The sequence below is a fragment of the Pundamilia nyererei genome, unplaced genomic scaffold (genome assembly GCF_000239375.1).
Source record: "Pundamilia nyererei isolate P.nyererei 1_Seehausen unplaced genomic scaffold, PunNye1.0 scaffold00033, whole genome shotgun sequence".
Lineage (NCBI taxonomy): Eukaryota > Metazoa > Chordata > Actinopteri > Cichliformes > Cichlidae > Pundamilia > Pundamilia nyererei.
In genome coordinates, this window is record NW_005187434.1 from 3,254,751 (window position 1) to 3,281,934 (window position 27,184).

The 27,184-nt window shown below is 44.5% G+C and overlaps 1 protein-coding gene across 1 annotated transcript in view; it reads right to left on the bottom strand.

Annotated features, from left to right (window-relative positions):
• Window positions 1-27,184, bottom strand: part of hmcn2 (hemicentin 2) — a 45,128-nt gene extending 17,944 nt beyond the window's left edge. Inside the window, exons 1-39 of the mRNA XM_005729543.1 lie at window positions 26,711-27,184; window positions 25,080-25,150; window positions 24,525-24,683; window positions 23,866-23,988; window positions 20,335-20,506; window positions 20,114-20,220; window positions 19,907-20,027; window positions 19,550-19,813; window positions 19,309-19,453; window positions 18,761-18,882; window positions 18,313-18,585; window positions 17,735-17,876; window positions 17,278-17,405; window positions 15,938-16,051; window positions 15,687-15,845; window positions 15,395-15,589; window positions 14,323-14,418; window positions 14,072-14,199; window positions 13,827-13,971; window positions 13,014-13,126; window positions 11,422-11,581; window positions 11,172-11,331; window positions 8,173-8,300; window positions 7,443-7,694; window positions 6,358-6,441; window positions 4,370-4,561; window positions 4,146-4,276; window positions 3,828-3,972; window positions 3,549-3,675; window positions 3,296-3,453; window positions 2,548-2,826; window positions 2,330-2,472; window positions 1,557-1,707; window positions 1,238-1,456; window positions 1,038-1,151; window positions 741-928; window positions 545-641; window positions 306-467; window positions 67-180 (exon numbers count right to left, since the gene is read on the bottom strand). Coding sequence (XP_005729600.1) covers window positions 67-180; window positions 306-467; window positions 545-641; window positions 741-928; window positions 1,038-1,151; window positions 1,238-1,456; window positions 1,557-1,707; window positions 2,330-2,472; window positions 2,548-2,826; window positions 3,296-3,453; window positions 3,549-3,675; window positions 3,828-3,972; window positions 4,146-4,276; window positions 4,370-4,561; window positions 6,358-6,441; window positions 7,443-7,694; window positions 8,173-8,300; window positions 11,172-11,331; window positions 11,422-11,581; window positions 13,014-13,126; window positions 13,827-13,971; window positions 14,072-14,199; window positions 14,323-14,418; window positions 15,395-15,589; window positions 15,687-15,845; window positions 15,938-16,051; window positions 17,278-17,405; window positions 17,735-17,876; window positions 18,313-18,585; window positions 18,761-18,882; window positions 19,309-19,453; window positions 19,550-19,813; window positions 19,907-20,027; window positions 20,114-20,220; window positions 20,335-20,506; window positions 23,866-23,988; window positions 24,525-24,683; window positions 25,080-25,150; window positions 26,711-26,969 — 6,040 coding nt within the window. The 5' untranslated portion in view covers window positions 26,970-27,184. The remainder of the gene's footprint in view (window positions 1-66; window positions 181-305; window positions 468-544; window positions 642-740; window positions 929-1,037; window positions 1,152-1,237; window positions 1,457-1,556; window positions 1,708-2,329; window positions 2,473-2,547; window positions 2,827-3,295; window positions 3,454-3,548; window positions 3,676-3,827; window positions 3,973-4,145; window positions 4,277-4,369; window positions 4,562-6,357; window positions 6,442-7,442; window positions 7,695-8,172; window positions 8,301-11,171; window positions 11,332-11,421; window positions 11,582-13,013; window positions 13,127-13,826; window positions 13,972-14,071; window positions 14,200-14,322; window positions 14,419-15,394; window positions 15,590-15,686; window positions 15,846-15,937; window positions 16,052-17,277; window positions 17,406-17,734; window positions 17,877-18,312; window positions 18,586-18,760; window positions 18,883-19,308; window positions 19,454-19,549; window positions 19,814-19,906; window positions 20,028-20,113; window positions 20,221-20,334; window positions 20,507-23,865; window positions 23,989-24,524; window positions 24,684-25,079; window positions 25,151-26,710) is intronic.

Genomic DNA, 27,184 nt, shown 5'->3' on the forward strand with positions numbered 1-27,184 from the left:
TTTTGGGATTTGATCATCTGTATATGTGGCTGAATTGTGCAGATGGGTCACAGTGTGTTTGCTCACCATAAACACTGAGGAGAATACTCTTCTGGTCCTGCCCTGCTGAGTTGGTGGCTGTGCAAACATATTGCCCTGCATCTTCTAGTCTGGCCCGGGGCAACTGTAGCATCTGGCCACCTATTACATATATATAGGCAATATATCAAATAATGATATGAAATATCAGTGCAAGAATTAGATTCTACCCAATATAATGCTTCTGATTGAAGGATTTGGGTATTGAAGATGGCCCAGAGGCTAACCTGGCAGAATGTGAATGCTGGTGCTGAAATGGAGGACTTGCCCATCTTTGGTCCAGGTAATCTCTGGAGGAGGGTATGCTTGGAGGTCACACAGCAAAGACACCATGTGGCCCTCAGTCACACTAACCTCCTCCTCTTTAGGGCCCGTTATTCTAGGAGGGACTGCAAGAAGAGAAGAGAGTTGCATATCACAGTATCACAGTAAAGACTTTTTTGGGGTTTTTGGGGGGGGACTTTACCTTGCACTGTCAGACTGAAGAGCTTCTCAATTGTTCCGACCTTGTTCTCCGCTACACACGAATACCCAGCCATGTCTGAAACCTGGACACTGAGAAGCTGTAAGTTACAACACAAGCGTTATTCTTCACTACAGAACGTTACGGTTGGATCTGTCTATTTGCTGGCAACGGTGCACAAAGGTCAGCGATAACTAACTTGAAGCTGAGTCCCATCCTCACTGATGTGGTGCTGTGAGTCCATGTGCACCGGCTGCCCTTCTCTCAGCCAGGAGACGACTGGAGCTGGATGTCCAATCACGTCACAGTGTAGAACCACGGTGCTGTTAACCACTGCTCCGATCTCCTCCATAAACTCCTTTGATGCTCCAGTAATAACAGGAGGGACTATGGAAGTTAAACACAACTGAAATTATTAAGTTACATCTCTATAATCACAGATTTTATTATGCAAACATTTTAATTACATCTAACTTAGGTATATGTACTCACTTACCTAGAATCTCCAGATCAAAGTGCATGCGATCCTCCCCTGCCTCATTAACAGCCTGACACGTATACCTTCCAGCATCCTCCTTCTGTACTCGGGCAATTTGTAGCACTTGTCCCCCTGTCATACATTAAAAATGACTACTCAGTTACATATAACAACTGCACTAGTGGTTTTACATGAGGTTTTACAGAGTTTTCCCTGACCTGGAAGAAGCACCACTCCATCTGCAGAGGTTAACTTTTTGCCGTCTTTATACCAGCTGAGCTTGGGAGGGGGAATGGCATTGCTCTCACAGGACAGGCTGATTTGATGGCCTAGCACAACTTCCCGCTTCTCCACCACGTTCTCATCATTAAGGTCGTCTTCGTGTCCCAAACCCCAGGATGCTTCCCTGTTATTCACCCGGTGGAAAATCGGAGGGACTAAAGAGACAGCGGCACATTAGAGCCAGATTGCTTTCTATACAAAGGTTTAAAATGAAGTGTTTTTCTAGCTGCCATACACTGAATTAACCGAACACACCTTGAATAGTTACACGAACGTGTCTCTTGTCCTCTCCTGCAGAGTTGGTGACCACACAGGTGTACTGACCCTCATGGGACAGCATGGCATTCTCTATGTGAAGGAAGTGGCCGCTCTCTTTAATGCCAGCATGGATGTTTCCAGTCAGCAGCTAAAACACAAAGAAAATACACAGTTAATGTGAAGTATTGCTCGCAGGAATCTGTGGGTTGATGAATAAATAAAACAGACTGTCTCTGATACTTTGTTCAAAAGTGCTCTTTAAGCTCGATGGAGCCTCCTTAAGATTTGTTGCCTCTTTGAACTACTGTGTCAAGAAAATATTTAGCAGATCTTTAAATGTGGCTTTAAAACACCCAAGACATACAGAGCTTCCACCCACACTCAGAAAGAAAATCATATTTTACATCATCTTTAATCCAATTCCTGCTTCTCATATTGTAGGCCCCGCAGAATATTCATACACGTGCACTTGCATTCTGAACAGAATAAAGGACACAGTACATCAAAACACAGTAGGTCACGAAAAAAACAAAAAAAGAAATCGCACAGTGTTTTATGTCTTGAGGTTTAATCACTGGATTCTTCCTCTATGTCTATAATTAACTGGCTTACTCATCACACTAAATAAGGCGAGTGGAGGTGGGTTGTGCAAGAGGGTTGCTGTAATTCATACCAGTTGCCAATAGAGGCTGGCAGAGGTTAGAACTTGTTCCATTGAAAACACATTTTGATTTTAGGAAGCACAGCTTTTAACGGTGACACACACGGACCTGTCCGTCTTTGAACCACTGGACTTTGGGCTCGGGGAAACCTTTGGCGAGGCAGGACAGAGTTAAGCTCCCGTTGATCCGCACTTTCTGTTCCTGACCACCAAACGTTAGGGAGGTAGAGTCTCCTTCTATCTGCGGTGGGACTAAAGAGATGAAAACATTACAAATCAAATCCCTCTTTTATTTTTCACCTTGTTAGAGATGCACATGTCTCTTACCCAGAACACTGAGTGAATAGTGCTTGATGGCAGTGCCAGCTGGATTTGTAGCCCTGCAAGTGTAGAGGCCGCTGCTGTCTCCCTGTGCCGAACCCAGCCGCAGGGCCAGCCCACCGCGGGTGTATGTCAGCTGGGGAGTGGATACGATGGGGTGATTGTCCTTGAGCCAGGTGATGCTGGGTGTGGGGAAGCCCTCGACGTTGCAGGGGAGGATTGCAGGGAAACCCAGCACCACTGACACCTCTGATGTCTCAGTAGTCCCCTTAATAGTGGGAGGGGCTGGAGTAAAAAACAGAGAACACATTTATGTTTAACAGCCAAATCATTTTTTACTGGCACACAGTACAGAATAACCAGAGCAACAGGCGAATGCTTTGCTTTTGTGTAGGAAACCTACAGAGAAATGCAGCGTGTGGTACTCTATTACTGCACCTGACAGAGAAATGTCCCCTTAAAGAGAATTCAATATGTGCACATCGACCACATGGCTAAATACAATGTTAACTTATGTTACTATAGAGGCTGGGCATTCGCATGAATTATATATGATGCCTCGCAATTCTCTTTCTCAGAGTGTTGCCATAACAGCAGCAATTTAGGGAAAAATGTCAGAGTAATATCCTGAATCTATACAACTGTTTTGTTTTTTGCTTTGTTTTTTCATAGGTGTTAAATCAATAACTGCTGTTAAATTCAGGTGAGTGTAGTTGGAGGTTTACATTTTGTTAAAAGAAATGTTCAAAACAACCTTGGACGTTGAGTCTAAATTGGCGCATCTGAGTTCCTGCGTCGTTACTGGCCAGACACCGGTAAAGACCCTGGTCTCTCGGCCTTACTGACTTCACCTTCAGCACCTGGCCATCTTCCAGAAACTCCACATGAGGGTCTCCATCGCGGGACAGAACCCTGGAGAAAGAACGGAAAGGATGATCGAATCAATTCAGTGAATCCTGCATCCTGTGTACGCTGCTGAATGTCACGTCGATAAAAGAGATTCTTACTCTCCGTCGCGGCTCCATTCCACTCTTGGCGCTGGTTTTCCACTAACCCGACACTGAAACTCCACCTCCTGGCCCAGTACCACAGTTAACTCCTGCATTCGAGACGTTCCTGAGATCACAGGTGGAGCTGGCGAAAAACACCACATACTCAATGACTAGTTTGCATTAAGAATGAATGCTGAATGTGTATCTTATCACAGATCCCCAAACTGGTCTTTCTTGCCGCCTTATACCTTCCTCTTAAATATCCATGTGAAAGCAGGTTTATAATGAGCTCACCTTGCACCACTATGTTATATTGTCTTTGGGTCTCTCCAGCTGAGTTTTGAGCTGTGCAGACAAACTGTCCTGCATGTTCAGGCTGAACTCTGTAGATTCTGAGCAGCCTATTTCCATTCTCAAGATACACCCCAGGGTTGTCCACCTGCACACACAGAAATCAGCTTGAGTGCATCCACACTGTTTAAATGTTATTGAAATAATTGCCACTTGGTGGCATTGTACCGCTAGAGATCGACAAGATAGCATTTACAGTAAAAACATGTAACCTGGCTTTTAGATTTTTCTGTAAATGGGAATCCAGGATGACACACTCACAGCTTTGCCATCTTTAGTCCAGGTGATTGTTGGAGAGGGGATCCCAAAGGCGTCACATCCCAGCGTGAGAGGCTGCTTCAAGGTGACAGTGAGGTTCAGCGGTTGGCCATTATCTTGAATTTCAGGGGGAACTAAGACAGCACAGAAAGAAAGGTTTATGGACCATCGTTATGTGTAAAATATACTTTTAACAGCAGGAAAACAGCCATGAGATAAGTTCTCACCATTCACTTTTAGCCTGGTCTTTCTCTCCACAGAGCCTGCCTCATTAACTGCCACACACTTGAAGTCCCCACTGTGGCTGGCAGACGCTGCGCTAATTACAAGAGCTCCATCCCTCGCCACGGAAAAGTCGGGTTGTTCGGGGTGTATCTCCAGGCCATTCTTGAACCAGCGTACTTTGGGATTAGGCGAACCTGCAGGTGCAGCGACAAGAAAAGCGAGTGAGGATAAAATGAGCTTTATTGATCATATCGGACAGAAAGAAGAGTTACTTCCATCTCTCTTCTTCTGTGCAGGATAACTTAACGGGCAAGCAGCCCAGACTACAAAAAAGCCAGCTCTCTACATTTATCAGACAGCAGGACAGCAGGGAGTGGATACCAAAATGGTTAGAGTCCTTGTCGCCTGCAGGCTTAAGATTTCAAGGTCAAAGTCACATAAAAAAAGTAAAACACTGCATAGAGGAGTGACGGAGGATGTAATACTTAAAATGCAGACATAAAGATTTATTGCTAAACACTGGGATGAGAGTGAGTCGAGAGAGTAAGAGCTGTAAGAAAGATAGTGGTTGAACAAGTGGTTCAAAGGCACTGGCGTGTTTCCTCAGGAGCCTTAAAAACACATGTGTTTGGTGGATTATTGGGTGGAAATAGAGCTAGAAATGCCCGACAGAAGAAAACTGGATCAGGGACAAGGTGGAGAATTTAAAAAGCTTTGTAACCCCACAAAAATCTCCACAACAGATTCCCTAACAGACTAACAGAGCAGCACAGAGCCACACTCCCTCGATTTACAGAGGTGTCACATATACAAACACCACTTGAAAAATCAACCGCAGCACCCTTCCTTCTCCATCCCCCAAAAAGCAGGAGAAGACGCAGCACAACCAAAGGTGACGTTACTGTCTGTTTCCTCTCAGAACACGTGTTTACAGTTAAGGAGCTCTGAAGCAAATTCATTATCTCATTGCTGCGGGAAATGCATACAGATGTTGTGTTTTAGATGTTAACAGATCTCATTAGCAGGCTCTGAATTTATTTACCGGGGCTGACGAAGTCTGAGATTATCTCTTCCATGTGTTTCTCCAATAATTACCTCTATCAACTGCAATGTGCTTGTTGGTGAATTAATAATTTCCTTCTGGCAGAGACTGTGCTTGTTTCCCCTCGTGCAGATAGATCTCAAAGAAAACAAAAGGACCAAAGAAAGTGGGGATCCTCGTTTGGTGCTGCAGGCTGACTGCCTCTCCGGCCCGTCAAGAGCATCAAGCATTTCTGTATTTCTGTGCTTGGTACTGTCAACCTGTCCGTATGACTCAGAAGAAAGGTGAGGCCAGCGAGGCTTCGTCTTTCTCTTCCTGTGCTTCACGGCGCACCTCAGACATCTCTGTCCTTTATCTGCCAGAAGCAGCCTGTAATTAGGATTCCGCTCCCAGCAGGCCCGACACACAGGAAAGCAGATGTGGCTCACAGAGGCAGGAGGCAGACTGATGTTCCAGCTGTTGCTCCACATTATACGCAGTGCTCACCTCCTCTCATTGAGCTGGTTACCATGACACAGCTCCACACAAACAATACCTGTTTGTGCGGGCTGCCACTGAGTAGCCATCAGTCCAGACGGAGACGCGACACCGACGCTTGCTGCGTTTTGATAAAACAGCAGGTCCTCCACATCCCTACAGAATGTCTCTCGTTCGCAAATGGATGTTGGGAAATAGAGACAACGGCATGCCTCCGGGTGCTGCAGTGAAAAGAAGCTTCTCCTTTTAAGATGGCAACTAGGAGTCTGTGGTGACAGTGAAACATTCTTTTGATTGCGCACAAAAACACATCACTGTCCTACATATAACATTGATTTCTCTCTTTTTTTCTCCTTTCTGTGTTGCAGAAACAAACCTGAAAGATGACAGAATTCAGTTTTAGGCTCCCTAAAACTTGAATTACACCTTTTCAGTGTGTCCACGCTGACTCATCTGTGAATCATTCCATACCTTTAGCGGGGCAAGGGATGATGACCTTGCTGTTTGCCACTTTCTCCATGATAACATCTCCAGGTTCGGCAAAGGTTGGGGCCTCTGTGAGTACAGAAAAATATGTTAAGTGCTAGTTCAAAGTGCAAGGGCAGCTAATAAATAAGAGGTGCAATGACAATTAGTTTTAGGTTTCGGAGTAAGCAGAAGCCTCAATAGGATCTAAACATGATTTGAAAAACCGAACAGATTCTCCCCAATGACCAGAGCGTGCATCGTGCTTTGACAGCCTGAGCCAGGCTGACCTCTTTTTCTTATCTCTTTATTATATTATTTATTATTTATTTATTTATTTATTGAGATCAAGATCATTTTTTAAGAGAGAGACCCCAAAAAATGCCACACAAAGTGACAGGACCACACAAACGGCACATGTAAATCAAACTGAAACCAACAAGTCAAGCGTGAAATAGAGAGAATCAAAGCAATTACAGGGGTTGCTGCAAAAAGAAGCAACAGCTGTTAAAGCCTGAACATCTGTAAGAAGAATGGGAAAATCCAGTTTTTTGCTTTTAAAAGATGAGTTTTGGTTTAGGAGAGGTTAGAATGTCCCTGTGCGCTTGATCCCCTTGATGTTGAAAATGAGTAAATGATTAAGTAGGGAAGCTGGGAAAGCATCAAAGGCAGACTGCAGATGAGTAAGAGCATGTGTCAGAGAGGAACAAGGGCATGGAAATATAAAAGGGGACTGATCGGGAAGAATAATATTATTTATATATCACGTAAATAACAACAAGGAAGCTTGATTCGGTACAAATGGACACGACTCTGAGTTCTTAACCCGAAGTCATCTCCCTTTGTGAATGTTTATCAGAAGGTCAAATAGCTCACTGTTTGGCAGTTTGTACGGTCAATGTGCGCCTAAAGTGAATGTGCCTCTAAACGCTGAGAGGGCCGAAAACAGATGCATCATTAGTGAACCTTCATATGACCAGTGATAGCGCGAATAGTTATTCAGATATATCATAGAAAACAACCATGAGTCACAATTTAATAGTTCTGCAAGTGAACAAGCAGGTCTGAGGAATTGAACTCGTGACATTCACCAAGAATTTCCAGCTTGATCTCCAAGGTCTCCTGTCCTGCACTGTTCGAGGCCACACACCGGTAGGCGGCCTGGTCGGCGTGGCTGACCTGCTGGATCCTCAGGGGTGTAACATTCTTGTCCCCAACAGGTGATCCATTGCGAAACCAGCTGATCTCAGGGCTCGGCTCTCCCTGCGCTATACATGGTAGAGTCACTGTTTGGCCGAGCAGGGCTTTCAGGAGGGAGGGTGCTGGCAGAATCCTGGGTTTAGCTGAGGACAAAACAAATATCCTAAATATTAGATGCACATAGTTTTGAACATTGACACAAACTTTATCACATTCAAGTTACAGGCTGTCCATGCTGTAGCTTTGAATAATCTCCAGTTCCCTTTTCCTGCTAAATTTATGAAGAAATAACAAAGGGATGGCCCACAACTACCGATAACCAACTGATTTCGCATCAACTGTCAAACCTGAAATGAAACAAACATAGAGAACTGTGCATAAAAATGAATGAAATTCCCCAGCTGTTAATGCAATATTGAGGCTCGACAGCAGCCCATCATAAAACTGTGACTTGAGTATGTCATGGTAAATGGCTTTAAATCTATGTGCAAAAATATTTGGAACTGTATTCATACACACAACTCACATATAAGTGATATATTCACACAGAGACTTAAAGATATTGGCTGAACAAACAAGTTTCCATAAACTTCAACTTTTACTGAAACCCTGTGGAGTTACCTTGAATGTGTAAATTGTAGCTTAGGGACGCGTTGCCTGCTGGGTTTTCTGCAGTGCAGGTGTACAGTTTACTATCAATCAGGCGCACATCAGTGATCTTCAGAGAGCCTGAAGGCAAAACAGTGAACCTGGGGAGTGGTTAGGGGTCAAGGGCAAAGACATGGAGAAAACACAGAACTTTATGAGTCACTGAAGATCTACAGCTACTGTGTTCTGATAAAATAGGTGTGTCTGTTTTCTTTTTCTCTCCTATATCTCCTATATTTTGAAGCATGCATATAAACCACCTCCTGCAGGCCAGAACTCCTTTAAAGCTGACTGAGGAAAAGTGGAAAACTGTTCAGTGTTCAGATGAATCAAGACTTTAACTTCTTTTTTGGAGAAAATGGACACAAAAATCTCTGCAGCAAGGAAGAGAGGGAGCGTCTGTCATGTTATCAGCACTCATTTCAAAATCCTGCAGGGGGTGCAATAGCAAAAGTGGCAGCTTGCACATCTGCAAAGCTAGAAAGATTCCAGAGAAACTTTGTACCAGATGATGTCTTTTTCAGGGATGGTCTTGCACATTTCAGCAAAACAATGCTAAACTGCACACTGCATCTATTACAATGACTTCATAGCAGAAGAGTCTGGGTGTTGAACTGCAGTTCAAAACATTTACCAACTGGAAACATCTGGCATCATGAAGTGAAAAACATGACAAAGAAGATCTAGGACTGCTGAGCAGCTAGAATCCTATATCACATAAGAACGGGACAACATTCCAAGAAGTCCCACAGCTGGTCTCTTCAGCTCCCAGATGTTTATGGACTGCTGTTAAAAGAAGAGGGAATGCTACACAGTAGTAAACATGGCCCTGCCCCAATTTTTCTAGATTTGTTGCTGCCATCAAATTCAGAATTAGCTCATATTTTTTCAGAGTTTAAACATTTAATATCTTTTCTGTGCTGTATTGTAAATAAAATGTGGGCTTATGAGAGACGCAAATCACTACGTTCTGTTTGACATTTTATACAGCATCCAAACTTTTTCTTTTTTTTTGGTATTTGGGTTGTACAACAAGTATCAGAGCATTTGACAGGTATACATAAATTTAATTATGCTGTCAAACACTTAGTGATCCTTATTCAATTATGTTGTTTTGTTGAAATGGAAAAAGAAAATGTGTGAGGGTTAGAGTTCATAAAGAGCAAGCAATAGCCGAGGTCTGGACCTCATCCAGAGCTAAGTACTCCCGCAATGAGTTGCTGTTTTCACATTTACGATTGTCTGGGATAATTACAATGTGAAAGGGTCAGCAGTGTTTGACCTGATAATATCACCATGGGAAAGGTTGTAGGTTCAAAAAGATCAATGTGGATTTTTCTGTTTGCGTGTGCAGCTATTGTGCGTTTACGACCGCGGGGTCAGGAAATAAAGATAAAGTGAAAATCAAAAGGTTGACTTAATGGTGGAGCTCGAATGAAAGGTTGCACAGGTCTCCAAAGTCAAAGCGTCATCCTTCCTGGGACCAACTAAGTTCAAAGCAACGTTTTGGCCCAACTTGCCATTTGTTTTTTTGATGTTTGTCAAAGTCAAACAAGTGGACAGATGGTGGTCATCACATACGCTCCAGTACACAACCTCAGCTCCAAAGTCAGGCCTTGCTTGCTGTGGGTCAGCAACTTTAAAGGAGGGTGTGGTAACCTGAAATGCTACAGAAGCTATCCAGCTGTACAAATGTATAATATACAGCAATGTAAACACACCTCTGCGATTTATCTTTGATAAGTGTGTCTGCTAAGCAACCAAATTCTAACAATAACACGCCTGTCTAAGTGGAAACGGGCTAGAAGCACAAAGAGCTCTGTATTTTAGACGCACATATGGTGTAATGTCTTTCACCCACCCCCCCACCTCCCCAAACAGCCGTAGGAGAGACGACAGCATCCAGCTCGAAAACTGAAAGGCGGCCTCTGCAGTGGTTAATGTGAGCTCAGGCTACAGCGGTGCTGCTCCGCGTGACATGAACAGCCCCTCTCGCTCATCCATCACTCCCCACATTGGTGTCATGTGTGTACACAGTGCGACTGGCCAAAGACTAACTGGGACAAATTGGCCTCATCAGGATCAGGTCTCCTGTGACCAAATCTTCTGACTAAGTATTGAAAAAAGAAAGAGAAAAACAAAAAACTGAGATAAATATCATCTCCCACTGTTTAAGTTATTTTAAAAATCAGCACCCCTCAGTTATTTCCTCCGAACCTCAGAGTGTAGCTCAAAGGAGTTAAAGTTCCTTTACAGAGCCCGCTCCTTCCATAGGTCCCTGCGTATGCAAAGCATGACGCTGGGTTTGTTCACAGGGATGTGTTATTCTCATCAGACAGGACTAGTAAAGAGTCAGCATGTTGTTTTACTGCCGAAACACCGCGGGGAATCTGAACATCAGACAGACACAACTTGTATCTCTTCCACTGTCAGTTCACTTTCCGCCCCTCTTCCTGGCACCCCCTCCCTCCAACGCCACCCCCCACCGTTTCCTTCTTCCTGACCCCACACAAGTCATACTGTATCTGAGTCACAACGGCTTTCAACTCCCTCTGTCATTCTTCTATCTGCACTAAATGATTCGGCCTGGTGTCTGGCCCAAAGAGTCTGCCTGTCATCCATCCAGCTCGTGTCTCGGGGCAGCCTGCCTGCCTGTCTGCGCTCAGAGTGACCACACATGAAAGCCAGGAATCAGGCAACCACGTGGGACCAGATGTTTTACCTCGGTTTAGCCAACTGGTGATGCCCACACACAGCTCTCTAGTCTCTGCTGCCTCTGCCTGGCCGCTCTTCAAGAGGCATTACGACATGTTAGCAGAAGCTTTGAACAACAGCCAGAGCTCTTTGTAAAAGCTGACTCAGGTGTTAGTTAAGTCAGAGGTAAAGTATGGTTAGTGCTTTTGGATTATGTCAGCTTATATTTGAGACATTTAACTGCATGATTGTCGGGGTGAGGTAAGGCTTCCTCTTACCCAGCTGTGACGGGGGGGATGGGATGCCCGTTTCGGCTCCACGTGACTAACGGGGAAGGACTCCCTTCAGCCTCACACGGGAGAACAACCTCTGCCCCCACCTCTGCAGCCATGTTTACTGTGTTGTCGTGACCAGTCACGCCCATTATCTTTGGCACAGCTTGAACACAACAAAAGAACTTGTTAGACGACCACATAGGCACTTCCTTTACAATTCCAAACGCAAACTGTTTGCCTCCGTTCGCCTTACTATTGACACTCAGCTGGATCTCGCGACTAGCATAGCCCACAGGACTGGTGGCAGTGCAGATGTAGATGCCTGCATCTTCGGCGGAGGGGTTGGGGATGTGGAGGTGTCCCTCAGAGTCAGACTGAAGAGCGGAGCTGTCCCTGGGCAGGGGCTGCCTCCCCTGGCAGAATAAGATCAGACAGAACATATTATATTAGAAAAGTCCTCCACACAAGCGTGCGCATGGATGCTAAGATTAGTTCAAGGTTTACAACCCAACCTTTGATGTCTAATGGAATTACTGGCCACCCCTTTGGATTGCTCTCTATCTGCAGCGTGCACACACAAGAACCGAGGCAGCTGCGCATCCACTCGCTCTGAACATTAAAGCGCTTTAACAGATACACTTTTATCTGACAAGAAGGTAAATTTACTTGACTCTAGAGTAACATTTTGAAAATGTTAGGGGAAAGGCCGGGTGGAATATAAATCCGGCTCAGTTCAGCAACATGTAGACAACAACAGCATGCTGACCTCGTGCAGGGTAGTATTAGTACAGGGTATGTAATAGTGGCAGGGTATTTCATCGGCCATGTTTTTCTTGCCTTTAAAGAAAAGATGATATCACTGCAGTTCCTAATTTCAGTGGTGGAAGAGAAACAGATGCATTAACAGTATACAAACCGCCGCTTCTGCTTCACTACACGTCAAAGATAAATGTACACTTTTTACCAGGCAATATTTATCTCACAGCTTTAGCAACATTACAAATTATTAATCTGTTATATTGCAGCGGCTGTCAAAGGCAACGCTGCAGTACCACACAAGCTGTAATAAGATCTGTTTTTGCATCCTGGATGGATCGAGAGCATCGGCTTAGCACCGCCTGGTTGCACATAAACTTTTGTGTTTTCCTCTCGTGATATGATGAAGTGTTGTACTAGGAGGGGATGCGGGAAAGTCTTGAAATAGATTCCTAAGGTACAATAAAAACAGGGTGATTTGCACCAGTCAAGCAGCAATATAGTAAAGTTGCCATGGTTACTTCCCTCCCTGGCCAGGTTAATCAAGTCTTGATTGCAGTGGAAACTGTTTTTGTTGGTGGTGTTTTGTTTTGTTCTGTTTTTTTGTGTTCTGACAAATCAAAGAAAAGACCAGAGGGGAAAAAAAGAAAACTGTTTGAATAAGACAAAAAAAATGTAATTGTATTTATGTAAATGTAATCACAGTAAGTGAAGGCGATTTGAAGTGCTACAGATGTTTGTGTAAAATAAAAAAAATATCCAGAGTAACTCAGTGTGCCTCAAAATGAATTCAGAATTAAAAACCTTTTTCATTATCAGTCATTTCACACTGATTTGATTCTGGTTTTATTAATATCGTTATGCTTGTATTGACTGGCACGGTCCAAGATTGCACTCTTAAGGATAATCTAGATCCCATCACTGTTGAGTATTGATTTTTGCTGTTGCCTGATTGTGATAATTATTTCCAAAGTGCTAATAATGACTCATTGTAAGCTGAACTGATACAAAGGGCTGACCTTGGACTAGACGGTGCTGTGGAAGTCACGCTTGATTTACTGAGCTGAAGCTGAAGGTTGCGAGTGTTACCTTGGACCAGACAACATCTGGTTTGGGAACGCCGGTGGTTTCGCATGATAGCCTGATGGCTACACCCTCGTTGGCTATGTAGTGGTACGGACCAGCGCTGATCTCTGGGGGCACTGTGGAAGAATAAGGTCATAAAACACAGCTGTCTGACTGAGCGTGAAGAAGCGATCTGCTGCTGCATTACCACCGGCCTCAGCTGACCAGCAACATCGGCGTTTGAGGCATTTCTTCATTACAAACTGATGATGAACCGTGATCCTGGCTGTCTGTCATTACATGCTCATGACTCCATTTATCAAAGCATGCAATAAAGCAGGCCCTCTCTCTGTGATGACAACAGGTGGTCGATTCATTCAAAAATTGTTTTCCATGCTGAGTTGGCACATTTTTGGCTTAATTGTCCAATTATATAGCCTGTGGTTGCAAACTTTGCACTGAGAAAGTGCATTCAGTGAGTGAAAGGGTCTGCTTTTAGATTAGGCTCATATATTTTCTTGCTGATATTTTATTAGTGCACATTAAATATGACGATAGAACCAGATGTAGGAGATGTAAGTTTAGTTTAGCTTGGATTATGGAAGCTTAGTATAAAGACTTGAAGAAAGTGGGAAACAACTAACCTGGCTGTGCCAAAAATGTAAATTACACACACAATTTGGGATTTTTCAGCGGGTCATTTACTACAATAATTTGAGTCAGTTACTTTCTGGAGTATCTCCAAGACTATAAGCCTGTCTTAGCTGCTTGTGCTTATTGTTTGCTGGCTTTGATTTTATTGGTAATGTGAGTGTTACTATTCCTTTACTCTCCTACCGTGAACCTCCAGGCTGACTGTGATGTTCGCGGAGCCTGCCACATTAACCGCAGTGCACACATAAATCCCAGTGTCCTCTGGGATGGCTCTTTCGATGTATAAACTGCCATCGCTCCTCAAGAACATCCTTCTGTTCAGATGGAACTGTGCAAACGAAAAAAGTAAAAATATTCCTGTCATACACAAACACAGATATGATCCATGGGAGAGGCAGGTTTGAGTTTGATGTTTTTACCAGCCTTACAGGTTTTCCATTCTTGGACCAGTGTCTTTCTGGAAGAGGAATTCCATCCAACAACATGCAAGGAATACTAAGTGACTGACCGCTCCCGGTGGTGATCACTGGGGCAACTTGGGCCAATAGAGGTGGCTCTGCAAGAAAAAGGATTTGAAATGATTATTAAACAACAAGAGCAGGAATATATGTGTTACAGCCACAGTGTCCTTCTGTGTGTTTCTGCTACATGCATATATGGGATCACAAAAAGAGCCTACCCAGTCCAGTGACACTAACTCTGGCTTCAGATTTGATGGTTCCAAACTGGTTCTTGGCCTCGCAGATGTATAGACCTTCATCATCCAGCCAGACACCTACAGTCAAACACACATCATTGAAAAATGCACCCCGCTGCACATTACAATACATCTGAGAGTAGCAGCATCATCACACTTACCAAGAAAGAAAACAGTCTATCTAAAAAAACTAAATAAGTTCATGCTAATAGCAGCTAAGACCCCTACTCAGTAACAACTGGTATTATTGGCCTGACAGTGCTGTAATTAGGAGCTAAAAATAGAAAATAACAGGATTAATGGGTTTGGCTCAGCTGCTATCCTGCTGTCCCACTCAGTAAATTCTCTTGAGATCACATCTTGGAAGATCAACATATGTTTCAATTCTTCTGTCCTAGCAAATATTGAAGGATTCCAGGATAAAGCATTAAAGGTAACCCGTGAGGAGCACGATTCAAGGAGATAGTGGCGTTTGAGCACTACGCAATATGAACAGAGACATTTCTGAAACTGCAGGTAAAAAAAAGAAAATAAAGCCATCTGTAGCAGATGGAGCCAATCAGGTCAGAGGGCAGCCGCAAATGGAAACAGTGACAGAAACGGCCCATGTAAATATGTCTGTTCCTGTCCAATATTATATTTCACACTATAAACATTTAGTCTCAGGAGCACAAAGCATCACGGTATGTGGCTAAGAATAGTCATGTTTCAGGCTGAAATATCTTCCAGAGTTCACAGCTTTGATCCCCCTGCCCTGATGAGGACAAAGACAGACGCCTTCTCTTGCCAAATAATTAACAACATTTTAAGGAGAGTCTTTTCACAGAGCAGAGATAATGCTTTTAGCAGGATGGATATTGGAGAGGCATCGGTTTACTGTAACTTTACCAATGGCAATGACATCCCGGCTCTCCCGCCTCTTAAGAAAATGTTAGCTGGATTTAATATGATACTCTTCTATATATACTTGCACAATTTGAGTCAAGCCAGTTCGAGCAGGGAAACCGTGAGGCTGCCGCACAGCACACCAAAGCTCTTTGCTGTGATAACTCACTCTGGATTAGAAGATGTCCGTTCTCCAGCTGCATTCTTTTACTGTGGCTGTCTGAACGCATGAGAATCTGTCTGCCATCCTGTCTGCGCCAGGTCACCGTCGGCTGCGGGAATCCCCGGGCAGTGCAGGGGAGGGTGATATTCTCCCCGACATTGGCTGTCACGTCAGCCGGTGCCTCGGAAAACAATGGACCCGCTGTGGAAGGAAGAGTGGTGCCAGATGGATGTTTTTTCCTTTGTATAAATGTGAGAGAAATACAAGTTTTATGTGGAAAACTGTAGTGTGGCCTCACCTCCAACCACCAGACTAACAGTGCCAGAGGAGGTTCCAGCAGAGCTGCTCGCCACACAGCTGTACTGACCAGCGTCGACCTCCTGCACGCCACGAATGTGCAGCGTCCCGCGATGTACGTCCTGCTCAACAAAAGGGGCAGAGCCCACCTCGAGTTCACCTGGAAGTACGAGCAATATAAGCTTGTCGTCCTCTAACAGAGACATCTCCACAGTCATTTTAATAAAAGCACTGTGTATGGCATCAACTCACCTTTGAACCAGTGGACAAGAGGGGACGGAAAGCCTGTGGCCTGACACTCGAGAGTTGCATCACCACCAACAGTCACTAGCACAACCTGCTGTACCACTGTTATTCTTGGTGCCTCTGCAGAACAAAAAAATCAGTGGGATGAACTTTTTCTTCCAGGGATGTCCAACTCATTTTACATCATAGGCCTCGGGACTTTGATTTTAAACGGACCAGTGAAAATCCCCTTTCTATCGGTGCAAAGGAGTTTAACTGCACATTTAAACCCTGCGATATCTCATTGTACGAAAAAGAAGTGGAATTTCAAAGGTGCGTCTCAGTTTTTCCAGGTGATAAAGAAACGCTGCTATAGTAAAATAAAGAAATTTGTCAGCATGACTCTGTGGACTTAAACTGTAACAAATAAATGTGTAAAGTTACAGAAGTACTGATAGTTCGTGGGCCAGATTCTCCTGTGGTTTTAAAGTGGGGCATTTTTGTTGTTCTATTTTATTCATTTATTTATTTAATTGTTTAATTGCAAATTCTATTTCTGCATTACTTTGGTTTAGTATGAATGGCTGTTTTGGAGGTCTATCAGTAGGACAAGCTTACAGTTTAAAGTCCAAAATTTATGCTCTCCTTCACATTTTCTAAAGACATCTAGTGGGCCGGATTGGAGTTTTTGCTGGGCCAATTCTGCCCCCCGGGCCTTATGTTAGGCCCCCCTTTTTTTAGTTTATAGCAATGCACCAGTCTTTCATGCAGCGCTACTGTACGTGAACAGTAATGTGCTGTTTGTTTATACCAGCAAGGGCATGAGAAATGTAAAAATGATGCTTATACTTTAGACCCAGGCAGCTGAGCTGAAAGGATGAGATGATCTACTGTGTTATAAGGTTTTCCCTGATTTGACAGATCAGTGTTGTTAAAAATGACATTCAGAGACAAGTGCGTATAATACCAGCAAGCCCCAGGAAAATGCTGCCATAATCCATCAGTGTTACGGTTTCTGTCAAGCACTAACTGACAGCCGTGAGTGAAACTTCAGGCCCACAACTGTCAGCGCTCACCAAACAAGGAGAGAAACATCACGTCGTGTGAGACAGAGCTGTATGTGGCCATGTTCGCTTGCTGTATACTCTGCTCTATCCTGCTGGATATCATTAAAAGAAATGCGCCTTAAAAACAGTCAACATGGGCAAAAATGCTTCATGTCACTGGAAGTTAAAAATGAAGTCAGAAGAGAAGCAATTATTCAGAACAGAAACTTTAACAACTCCGAATGACGAAAGGCTAATTCCAGCAATATATCTTCGCGCTGGCATCCTCAACCAGACATCTGTCGGGATGTGTTGACTTACCCGCATAACTAAGTGACACAGACTGAGAGGCAGTCCCAGCCTCGTTGCTTGCCAGACATGTGTAGTTCCCAGCATCCTCTGGGAGGGCCCCTTTAATGGTTAGAACTCCATGCTGGTTCAGACTGAACCTGTAGCGTACAGTGGACAGGATTCATGTTTGTTGATACTTTTGTTGATTACAAGCGCAGATGTAAAACAGAGATCCATCTCTCTGAATCTTTATGCTGCTGTTTGGTGTCACGGGAGAAATTTGTGTGTGTGCGAATGTATATTTCACTGCTGACATATAAAATACTTGTGGTTTGGGGGGAAAAAAAGGGTTGACATGAGTAGATGTAAATTTCCAAAGCGATGCAAACAAGATGAGGCGATGGCGCATGTAGGTCAAGTGGAACGTAATGACTCTCTGAGTCCTTTGTGCCAGAGGTGCCGAGTGGGCTGAGAGTTCCCCTCTTACCTCGGCCGATTAGTTAGGAACACGTTGCCTTGGCTCCAGAAGAGCCGGGGAGGGGGGGAGCCGGACGCCGAGCAGACCAGGCGGATCTCATCGCCTTGGGAGAAAGCCAGGGACTGCGGGTGCACTACCACAGAAGGAGCCTCTGCAGTTGAAATCAAAGGAAGGCAAAAAATTAAAAAAAATAAAAAGCAGACGATGACTCAGGGCCTTGTCACAGGCTGCATGATGTCATTTATAGCTATCACAAGCTTAACAAGAGCAAACTTGATGCTGTGGGCTGCAAAGCAATTACAAAAACACTCCATGTCTGACTTCATAACTACAGGATATTCTTGAAGACATATTTATTTGCCTGTTTGTTGAAGTCATTGCAAATATCTGAGTGCATTCCCTCAGTAGACGCCACACTTTTCAACACGCATAAGTCTTTGCTGATGAGAAAAGGAAGTGGCTTAATCTGATTGCAAGGAGGTCGAGGCAATAATGGAAAACAGATGACGGGGGCCCGCGAGGATCCGTTAAGCCCTGCCGCGTTAAATGTTTAAGCAGATGAGCCGCAGGGTATTGGGCTATCATACCTGGGACGTGGAGCCACACGGCGATTCTGCTGTCTCCGTAGGCGTTGGTTGCCACGCAGCGGTACTCCCCAGCATCCTGAGCCCGCACAGCGCTGATCTGCAGGTAAGAGTTGGGCAGCAGCTTCACCCTCCCTGCCCGTGCCTGGATAGAATAGCCCCCTCGGTACCAGGTCAAATTGTGGCGCATATTTCCCTCCACCTGACAGGACAGCACAGCCACGCCTCCCACAGAAGATGTCACATTCACTGGGGGCTTCAAGACCGGAGGAGGATCTGTTTTAGTGGAAACATGAGTGCAGACAATGTTTAAAACAAATATTTGTGCAGACATGCTTTCTATCTAGTTTATGTCTAAACGATAAAGCAGAGGTTTGTATCTAAATGGCTGGAACGCACCCACGTCCAACTGAAGGGGAGTGTGCGCTTGCATTGTTGTTGTGTGACATACCTCTAACAGTTAACTGTGTTACAGCCCACCCCTGCCCTGCGCTGCTCTGCGCCATACACTCATACGGGCCTTCGTCCTCGGCTGATGCCTTCGGAATTTCCCATGATGCAACGGCAGAATACCTGAAGCAAAGACACGTTTGGTTTATTGGCCAGCACATATTCCTCTTATTTCATGTCACACCCAGTGGCTCTTTGGCACATCCACGCACTGGAAATAATTTTCATCAAAAGTCAGCTGCACTTCATGAAAGTAATTCAAGCCAGAGAGTCAACACCAAGACAAAATAGTTGCTTTGTTAAATTGAGTATGTGATGTTTAGAAAATCAACTGTGTATATATCCACTTGTTGACAGATGAACCAATAAAATGCAAGAGTGAGGCAGCACTAATGCTTTACAGGCGTGCCCACTGGTAAGATTAGGGAGTGACTTAATTAATGCTTTTAAATGAGGTAATAGGCGCGCGAAGCTTCGGGGATCTGAGGGAATCGGAAGGAAGGCGAGCCAAATGTTATGGAGTGCTGAGCAAATAGAGAAGAGACTCACTGAAAGAACCTCTCGCTTCCCAGTGTAATTCCACTTCTGGTGAATCTTAGTCTGTAGGGAATGTCACTCTTTACAGAGCAGCCAATCACAGCTGGCTGCATATAAACGCCCTTCACTACAGTCGACATGCTCACAGCTGGAGCATCTGCACAAGGGAGGAAACAAAGGTTAAAGGCTATAAAGAGATTGATGAGGTATGGGAGACACTGCAGTGTGGCTTTGGTGAAGAGGGATGCCTTGCCTGGAATGATGTTGGTGTAGGAGACGCTGGACAGCCTCTGGAAGCGGTAGCCCTCTTCGTCTTTGCCCGTTACCTTGATGAAGAAGCTCTGGGAAGGGGTGCGGAATTCCGGGAGACTCCACAGGCCTTGTTTTCCAAGGTCAGAGGGCAGCGGTACAGGGATCATTCGCAAGGAGCGGCCTGAGCCTGACACAAGCTCCACATGGCTCAGATGACCTGGAGGCTTCAGGCCGGTGCATTTCAGTAAAACATGGGATGGGAGCCCTGAAGGACAAAGGAAGATCGGCATGAGGTAATTTTCTGCACATGGTCTCGGTCAAATAAAAGGCAAAGAGCTAACAGACACATGGCAGACACCTTTTATCGGCCTCTCTCTCGTGTGGTTGAACTCTGTAACAGGTACGCTGGAGAAGCCTGCGCGGAAGTCGAGACTGCTGACTCCTGTGACCCTCAGAGTGTGACGCCCACTACAGCTTATCTTTAGAGTGAAACGTGTGAAGTGAATTCAGCATCATAAAAAAGTCAGACAAAACACATTTGTGATTTATTCACCAAAATAAATACCTTCAGTTTCCAGGCACCGGGTCTAGGAAACTTGAGGTTTATCACACGAGCTGAGTTGGGAATATTCAAGAGTTCTTTAAGGCCCTCCTCTACACCAACTGACCGACCTTGGAAAAGGAAACATAACAGATGTTATTTCAAAGAAAAACATGACTTTCTTTAAAAGCACTGATAATGCTAGGAGTAGATAAGAATAAATAGGAAAAGCAGGAATGAGTTACCCAAAGGATCGCTGAGCTCGATTTCTGGTGCTGGTCCACTGAGTGACACCGTGACCTCTCTGAGGCTTGGGTCAAAGGGAACTTCCCAGTTGTTTTCCTGGGCACTGTCATGATTGGAGGACAGAAGGTGGACCTTCATGGCCTGAACTGTTTCCTCTACCCACTTTAAAACCTGGCAGGAGGCAAAACACAGCATTTGCAGGAGCACAACCAAGCAAGATATTCCTGAGTGCATTAATCAAACTGTCAGAGAGGTAAACTTCAAAAGGCAGGAGAGGGACAGGAAGGACGCACTGGCCTTAACTCCGAAAGCCCCCACAAAGCCCTTGCTTTTCCCTGTTCTTCGTCTTTCGGACTATTCTTTCATCACAAAACTATTCATGAGACGGATTTTGCCTAAACAAAGGAAAAGTGAAGCAGCTCAGCTGTCAAACTGATAACATACAGTTTTCTGCACTTTCAAGCACGTATTCCCAGAAAAAGTGTCTCTCACAGTGGAAGCCTGTCAGGCAGCAGTCCCGCTGCAGCGGCGCAGGTTTTATTAATCATAAAGCTTGTTCCTCAGAAGACAAAGCGGAAGCGGTGGATCGGGTTGTGGGAACGGCCGTGGTTTCGAATTAAACCTAAGCATTAAACTGAATCAGGCAGGCGTTTCACACTTTTCTGCTGAAAGGTTTAAGCTGAAGAAGTCTGATGAGGTCAGACAGTGACTCTCTTCTTAGTCATTCCACCACTTTGAGCAAAGATTACAGAAAGGTTGAACAAGCTGATTGTACATAATGGTAAAAACAGTCATTACTTAGACTTTAATTTCCCTCAGCAGCTCTCCACAGGAATCTGTGATGTTACAGGATTTCAGCTTTGACAGGTGCTTGACCCTCTGGGTGTAATCATCAGCGAGGTACTGATTAAAAATGCAGTTTCTCTTTTGTTTTCACTCAAATCAAAACAGAAGCACAGCAAAAGCCCACTGACTTTTCACAGAGTCCTATTTCAGCGGTCACAGCAAACTAAATGTCGTCCATCTTCCAAACGCTTAACAAGCAGCTGCTGTCTAATATTTGTTTTCACCTCGTATTGAGAGGCATCACGGTTTAACTGTGCCTGTAATGAAGCCAAATGAAAACATTTCCTCGGCAGGCCCTTCAGAGATGAGGCCAACACCAACACGTTTTACGACACAGACGTAAAAATGAAACAGGGAAAGCCTTTGATAATTTAATTATCAGCCCTCGACTTCTCCTCTATCGGGTCTGCAAGGTCCTGACAGCAGCTGGTTCCTCTTGCCATTTTACAACTGGAAACAGCTGTAATGTCTGCCACGTGTGCAGTCGTCACAGTCAGAGCAGGAAACTGCTTAGAAGTGACCCACATCTATGTCTGTGTCTTATGCGGTAGAGCAAAGAGGAGTGGGCATTTCTCTGCCCTCGGACCTCAGATGAAAGAGAAGAAGAGCCCAGAGGTGGGGCCAGTTCCCTGTCTGGGCTGGCCTGCAGGGTCTAGAAGAGCCGAGCGCCGTAGCCTCTCCCTGGCTCTACCACTGGGAATGCAAAGGAACTTAAGTCCCCGTGAAACCTCATCCAGCGTGTCTCAGATGATCAGGCTTACAGGGCTGTAACAGGAAAGACCCCCTGCTGCTATTCATAGAAGCATGACAGATGGGGCAGAGAAGAAGTGTTACCTAAAGCTGGGGTGATGGTGTATTCCCCACATTGATTCAGGTACATTACCTGAAGAAGAAAATGCGTGACCGCGCCACTGTAAGGTAGAACAGCTTGCCTCCAGACCTCCCAGCGGGCTAGAGGTCAGCTCTGTCTTTACGCAGGTATAAACACAGCATTTACCGGATATTTGCATGAAGATGGCCCGCTCCAAATCAAGGTTATTAAAGTAAACGAGACCCAGACAGATCCCCTGCTCCTTCTGAGTGGGAGTTTCCACATAGAGAGGCTCAGCTACAGGATAAGCAGTGCTTTTGTTTAGCCGGACTGTGGGTAAAAGGTACCTAGATTTTATGCCTGGCAACCATTACCATTGCCATTTCCCTTAACTCGCTGCAGCACCCATAATCAGAAAAGACCCCGAGGCTAATCTTATAAACAACTCATCAAGGTGCTCGAGTTATCCATGTATGCACCAACTAGAAACACAAAACTAATAAATCTCAGGTCTTTCTCTGAGCGAACATCACATCACCCAGTAAAACATCACATTCCTCATTGTTCTTCAGCACTTTAGGGCACTTAAGAACGCAGATATTTTTAAATGTTCAACACTTTAAAGACAGCGGTTCTCATTGCCTGTTGTCTGTGTTACCATTTTTACTCACTTATCATAACCAATCAAAATTTAAAGCGTGTAAAGAGCGTGTTACACAGAGCTGACAATAAACTGTTGTGCGAGGACCTGGAGCCAGTTCCACTGGGCAGCTGTGTTGGAAGAAGCGAAACCATGAAAGATCACATCCTGGGATTAGAGAGTAAAATAAGCAGTCTGTTTTCTCTGCGCTGGCCCCCCTGGAGACCACAAAAAGACACTGTATATTTCATTTGGCTGCACATTATTAAACTACTATTAATGGTGAATATTTGGTTAGATTTGTACTACTTCTGAGGATTTTTAAGGGATTAAAGGATTTGCATTAATTTGGTAAAAGCATGCCACCCAGGAGCTAAAAAAATCATACAGGTTAAAAAAAGAGAAGCGACTGACAGACAGCGTAAATCCAAGAGGGGAAAAAAAGCCTGTTTATATGAAAATGTACACAAAGACTATGTTCAAAATAATAGGGCTACATTAGCACAAAGCCATCTGGTGTTGAGGTATAAGGTCTAGACTACATTTGGTCCCCTGTTCCCTTAATACGACAACACTAAAATGACTTTTAAGCACTCCTTAAACAGCTGGTAGGATTATGGAGTGATAATGAAACGAGCTGCCACACACACACACACACAGGCATTGTATGTCTAGCTATATGCAAGCATGACTTGACAGGAAACAGACCCCCCCACACACACACAAAGACCCACACAAACACATCTGAGTTCAGAGGTTCAGTGGGCCACCAGTGTGCAGAGCTGTTGGCTCCAGCTCAGCGCTGCCCAGCCATCTCCTGTGTTGACATGTAGGATACCAGTGTCTCTTCCAGAGGAAACTCTGGCTTCTTTTACGTCTGCTTGGGAAGTGAGCCCCGCTGTCTTTGGCTTCTGAGACTCAGCTCCTGTTACATGCTGCTTCCGATATAAAGGAACCACCGGCCCGTATCGTATGACCAGGAAGTTTAATATCAGCACTGGAATCATTTGATTAGGCTAAATGAATTCCTCATTATCATCTATTATCGGTGGGTCAAATGGGAGTTGATGTTGTTCTGCTCCTGCTCTCCTCTGTTATTAGAAAATATCACCCCTTTCATATTCAAATACACTAGAGAGTTCCAATTTAGGGGCTAATTCATTATGTGTGAGGGCTTAATGGGGGTTCGGTGGCCAGTCGTCAGAGAGCACGGTTACTCTGCCTTGCTCTCACCTCGTTGACCTGCTGCTTATCCAAGTGAAAGATTTGCCCAGAGGAGGTGGCGGCGATCTCCTCGTACGCCCTGTAACCAGGCTGAGAGCGGTCTCCACAGTCCCCGGTCAACACAAATACTACCTGGGAACGAAGAGGACAGAGGAGTTAAGAGGATTACATTTGTTGAGTGTTTGCTTTCTGCTGAGTCGCTTTCACTTTGCTCCAAATGCTCATTGTCATGCATCATGTAGGGGCTGAGACGAGCAACTTTCCTGCACTCAGCTGATCCCGGGAACTTCTTTGGAATGCAGATGGTTTTTCTTTTTTACAGCATTGCTGTTGTATCCCTTTTGTGACAGCGTGCAATAAATGCAGAGGCTCTAAAGACAGTGTGGGATGGGGCTCGTGTTTGTAGGTTCAACTGTGTTCCAGATAACATCAGTTAAATGGCATCTTGATCATTATGGGAGTATTCAGCACCAGTGAATACAAATGAGATGCTTGTGGGCATGTTTTTATTTTCTTTTAATCAGTTTACATACCATAGATTTGATCAAAGAGAAGCCTGCATCTATCGGATGTTTGACATTGAATAAAGAGCACACACTGGAATGATTAAGTATGTATCAGTTTTGTCCTGATGTATAAGAGGCCTGTTTAAATTTCCTGCCTTGTACCTGTGATTGACGGAGTTGCACCAGTTGCAGAACATCTCTCTTCAGGCGGTAGTCTTTGGCCCTGGCATCAGTAAACACATAGATAAAGGATCCAGGCAGGGAAACCTCCAGTGCTTTCTTTATGGCTCCGATACTCATTTCAGGGCAGTCGCCTCCACCCTGTGTGATAGAATCACATTTGCTTAAAAACTCCAGAAAAAAAAAATCATATATTTATATTTTTTAAATGTTCATTCAGATATCGTGTTGTTGAACACATCCATTTTGTGGAGAGACACATCAAATGTTTCTTAAATACATTTAAATCACTACCCATAAAAGCAGCACTAATTTACTTTTGAAAGAAGAAAGAACCGGTCCCATAAACGATGTGCCTTATATGAGTAAACATTTGAATAACTGTTCAATTCAGTACAATCTGGGGTTCTTAACATTCAACAGATGTGCTGCTTATCATGATTACAGTTTTAGGGGCTGGCAATCCACATACTGTTCACCATAATCTAAAGGTTTCATTCGTACAAAATTATTAATTTATGTAATCTGTGTCTGAACCTGGACAAACAGCTCTTGCAGATCCTGCTGGAACTTCTTTGGGTCGGTGGTGATGGACACGGGGCCGATATCTGTCAGATTAAAAATATACATCAGGAAAAAAAACCTTTCTGTGAAGAAAATCAAACCCAGTCAGCCGGTTCTGTTCTGATTTCTGAAGAGTGTATGCCTATACAGAACAGGATAATCATTGCAACCACAAAACGCCTATGGTCTGGAATTTTTAGAAGGGAGAGCGTTTGTTTGTTTCCTCTTAGCAGCTTTGCCCTTATGAGCAGAGGAAAAGCACACAGCATCAAAAACCCTATTAAGCCAAAGCACATTTTATCAAGGCCAGAATGATGCCCCACAGCCTTTGTGCACAACATGAATATCAATCACACATCACAGGGCACAAGAGAGGCCGTGCTGACAAAATTACAGCGTAACATTTTGTTTTACACAAATCACTAAAAATCTGGCGACAGTTTGCACGATGACGGAATAATCATTTTCCAGACCCAAGGATGATGGATAAAAGCCTGTCAGGGCCTGACACTTATTTGGATGTCTTCTGGGGCCAAACTACAGAACAGTAAACATTAACCAGTGCAGAGGGAATGCATTGTGTTGCTGCCCTCCATAAACACGAGCACTTCATCACAGTTATTACAGAAAAAGACCCTCATCCAGTCTTGTATACCTCATGATTTTGGTGTGTCATTGCTCTTTATTCCAACTGTCAAATATAATTTTGAAGTATCTTTGTGAGACTAATGATACAGAGTTTGCAGACATGTGTCAGGGCCATGACATTTCTAATTCATTCTCGGTGTTTTCTCCAGCTGCTTTCAAGTGCTTGTCGACCTCTCAAGAGTGCCTGAGAGGAAACACCGACGGCGCTGTCACGCCTCTTCGTCAGCCACAGAGGGCTTCTCTGGGATCTTGGAAGTTTACAAGGTCCCCAAGGGGATAGGCGCATTAAACACAGACAAAATGTGTGGCGTTAGGGTAGGCAACCCCCACAACTCCCCCCCCCGGCTGGCCAGTGGGGGGGCTGCGAGGCAGAAGAGGGAGGAGAGGCAGGAGTAGGGTGGGGTGAGTGTGGGGTGGCGATTGGGGTAATTACACATAAGCAGACAGCATATGCTTCCCATCAGCGCACAAACACCCTCCCCCCATTGGAGCACTCTTATTTTCAAGCTGCAGCTTTCCCGTATAGAAAGGAAGATGCTGGGCTGGGATGAAGAGCCTTACCTGTCCCCAAGACCCACTGTGAGCTCACATATCCTCCCCTGCTTGACGTCTTGCATCAGTTTCACTTCTCTCTACAAGTGGGCTTCCACTGAAGCCGCTATGCAGCAGCACACTCTGCTACACGTTCTGAGATGCGTTGCAAGTGTAAGTGTGTAAATGGCAGATATAAATAGTAAATCAGTGCAAGGCGCGGAAACTATAAAAATACCACGCTCTCTTTGTAGTAATTCAAGAAAGTCTTTTCCTTTGAAGTCAATGCTCCAATAAATTATAATCATATTCATGAATTAACAAACATACGCATTCCATACATCCACTTTCACGAAAAAAAAAAGTTTCTTAAGTTGTGGCTCTTTAGTTAAAGAACAAACTTGTGTTAAAGGTAGAAAAAGTACCTGGGTCGTGGAAGGGGACCAGGACAAAGTTTTTAATGGGTCTGGTCCTCCGGCTGAGCGTCTTCTCCAGGATCCGTGAGGCGCCCTCTATCACCTGTTTCAGATCGTCGTACATGGAGCCGGTAACATCGAACACAAAGGCCAGGGTCGAGGCGCTGTCATCGGATTCATCACCCGTCTCAACGCGGGGGTCTGCCAAAAGTCTGTGCACGCATACTGAGAGCGCCAAGACTAAGCACTTTAATAAGGCACCGGCCATTTTCCAAATTTACTGCATCTGTCTTTTGGAATAAGGCGAGTCATATATTTAAAAAAAAAAAGGATCACAAAGTTTTAAAAAGTTTTGATTTCGAAGCCGCCCAAATGACTCTGGCACTGCTTCTAGTAGATTTAGAACAACGCGGCTCAGCTGAAACACTTCAAAATCCAGTGCTGAATACTTCCACGGGAGTACATCCGTGCGTAAAGTTTGGA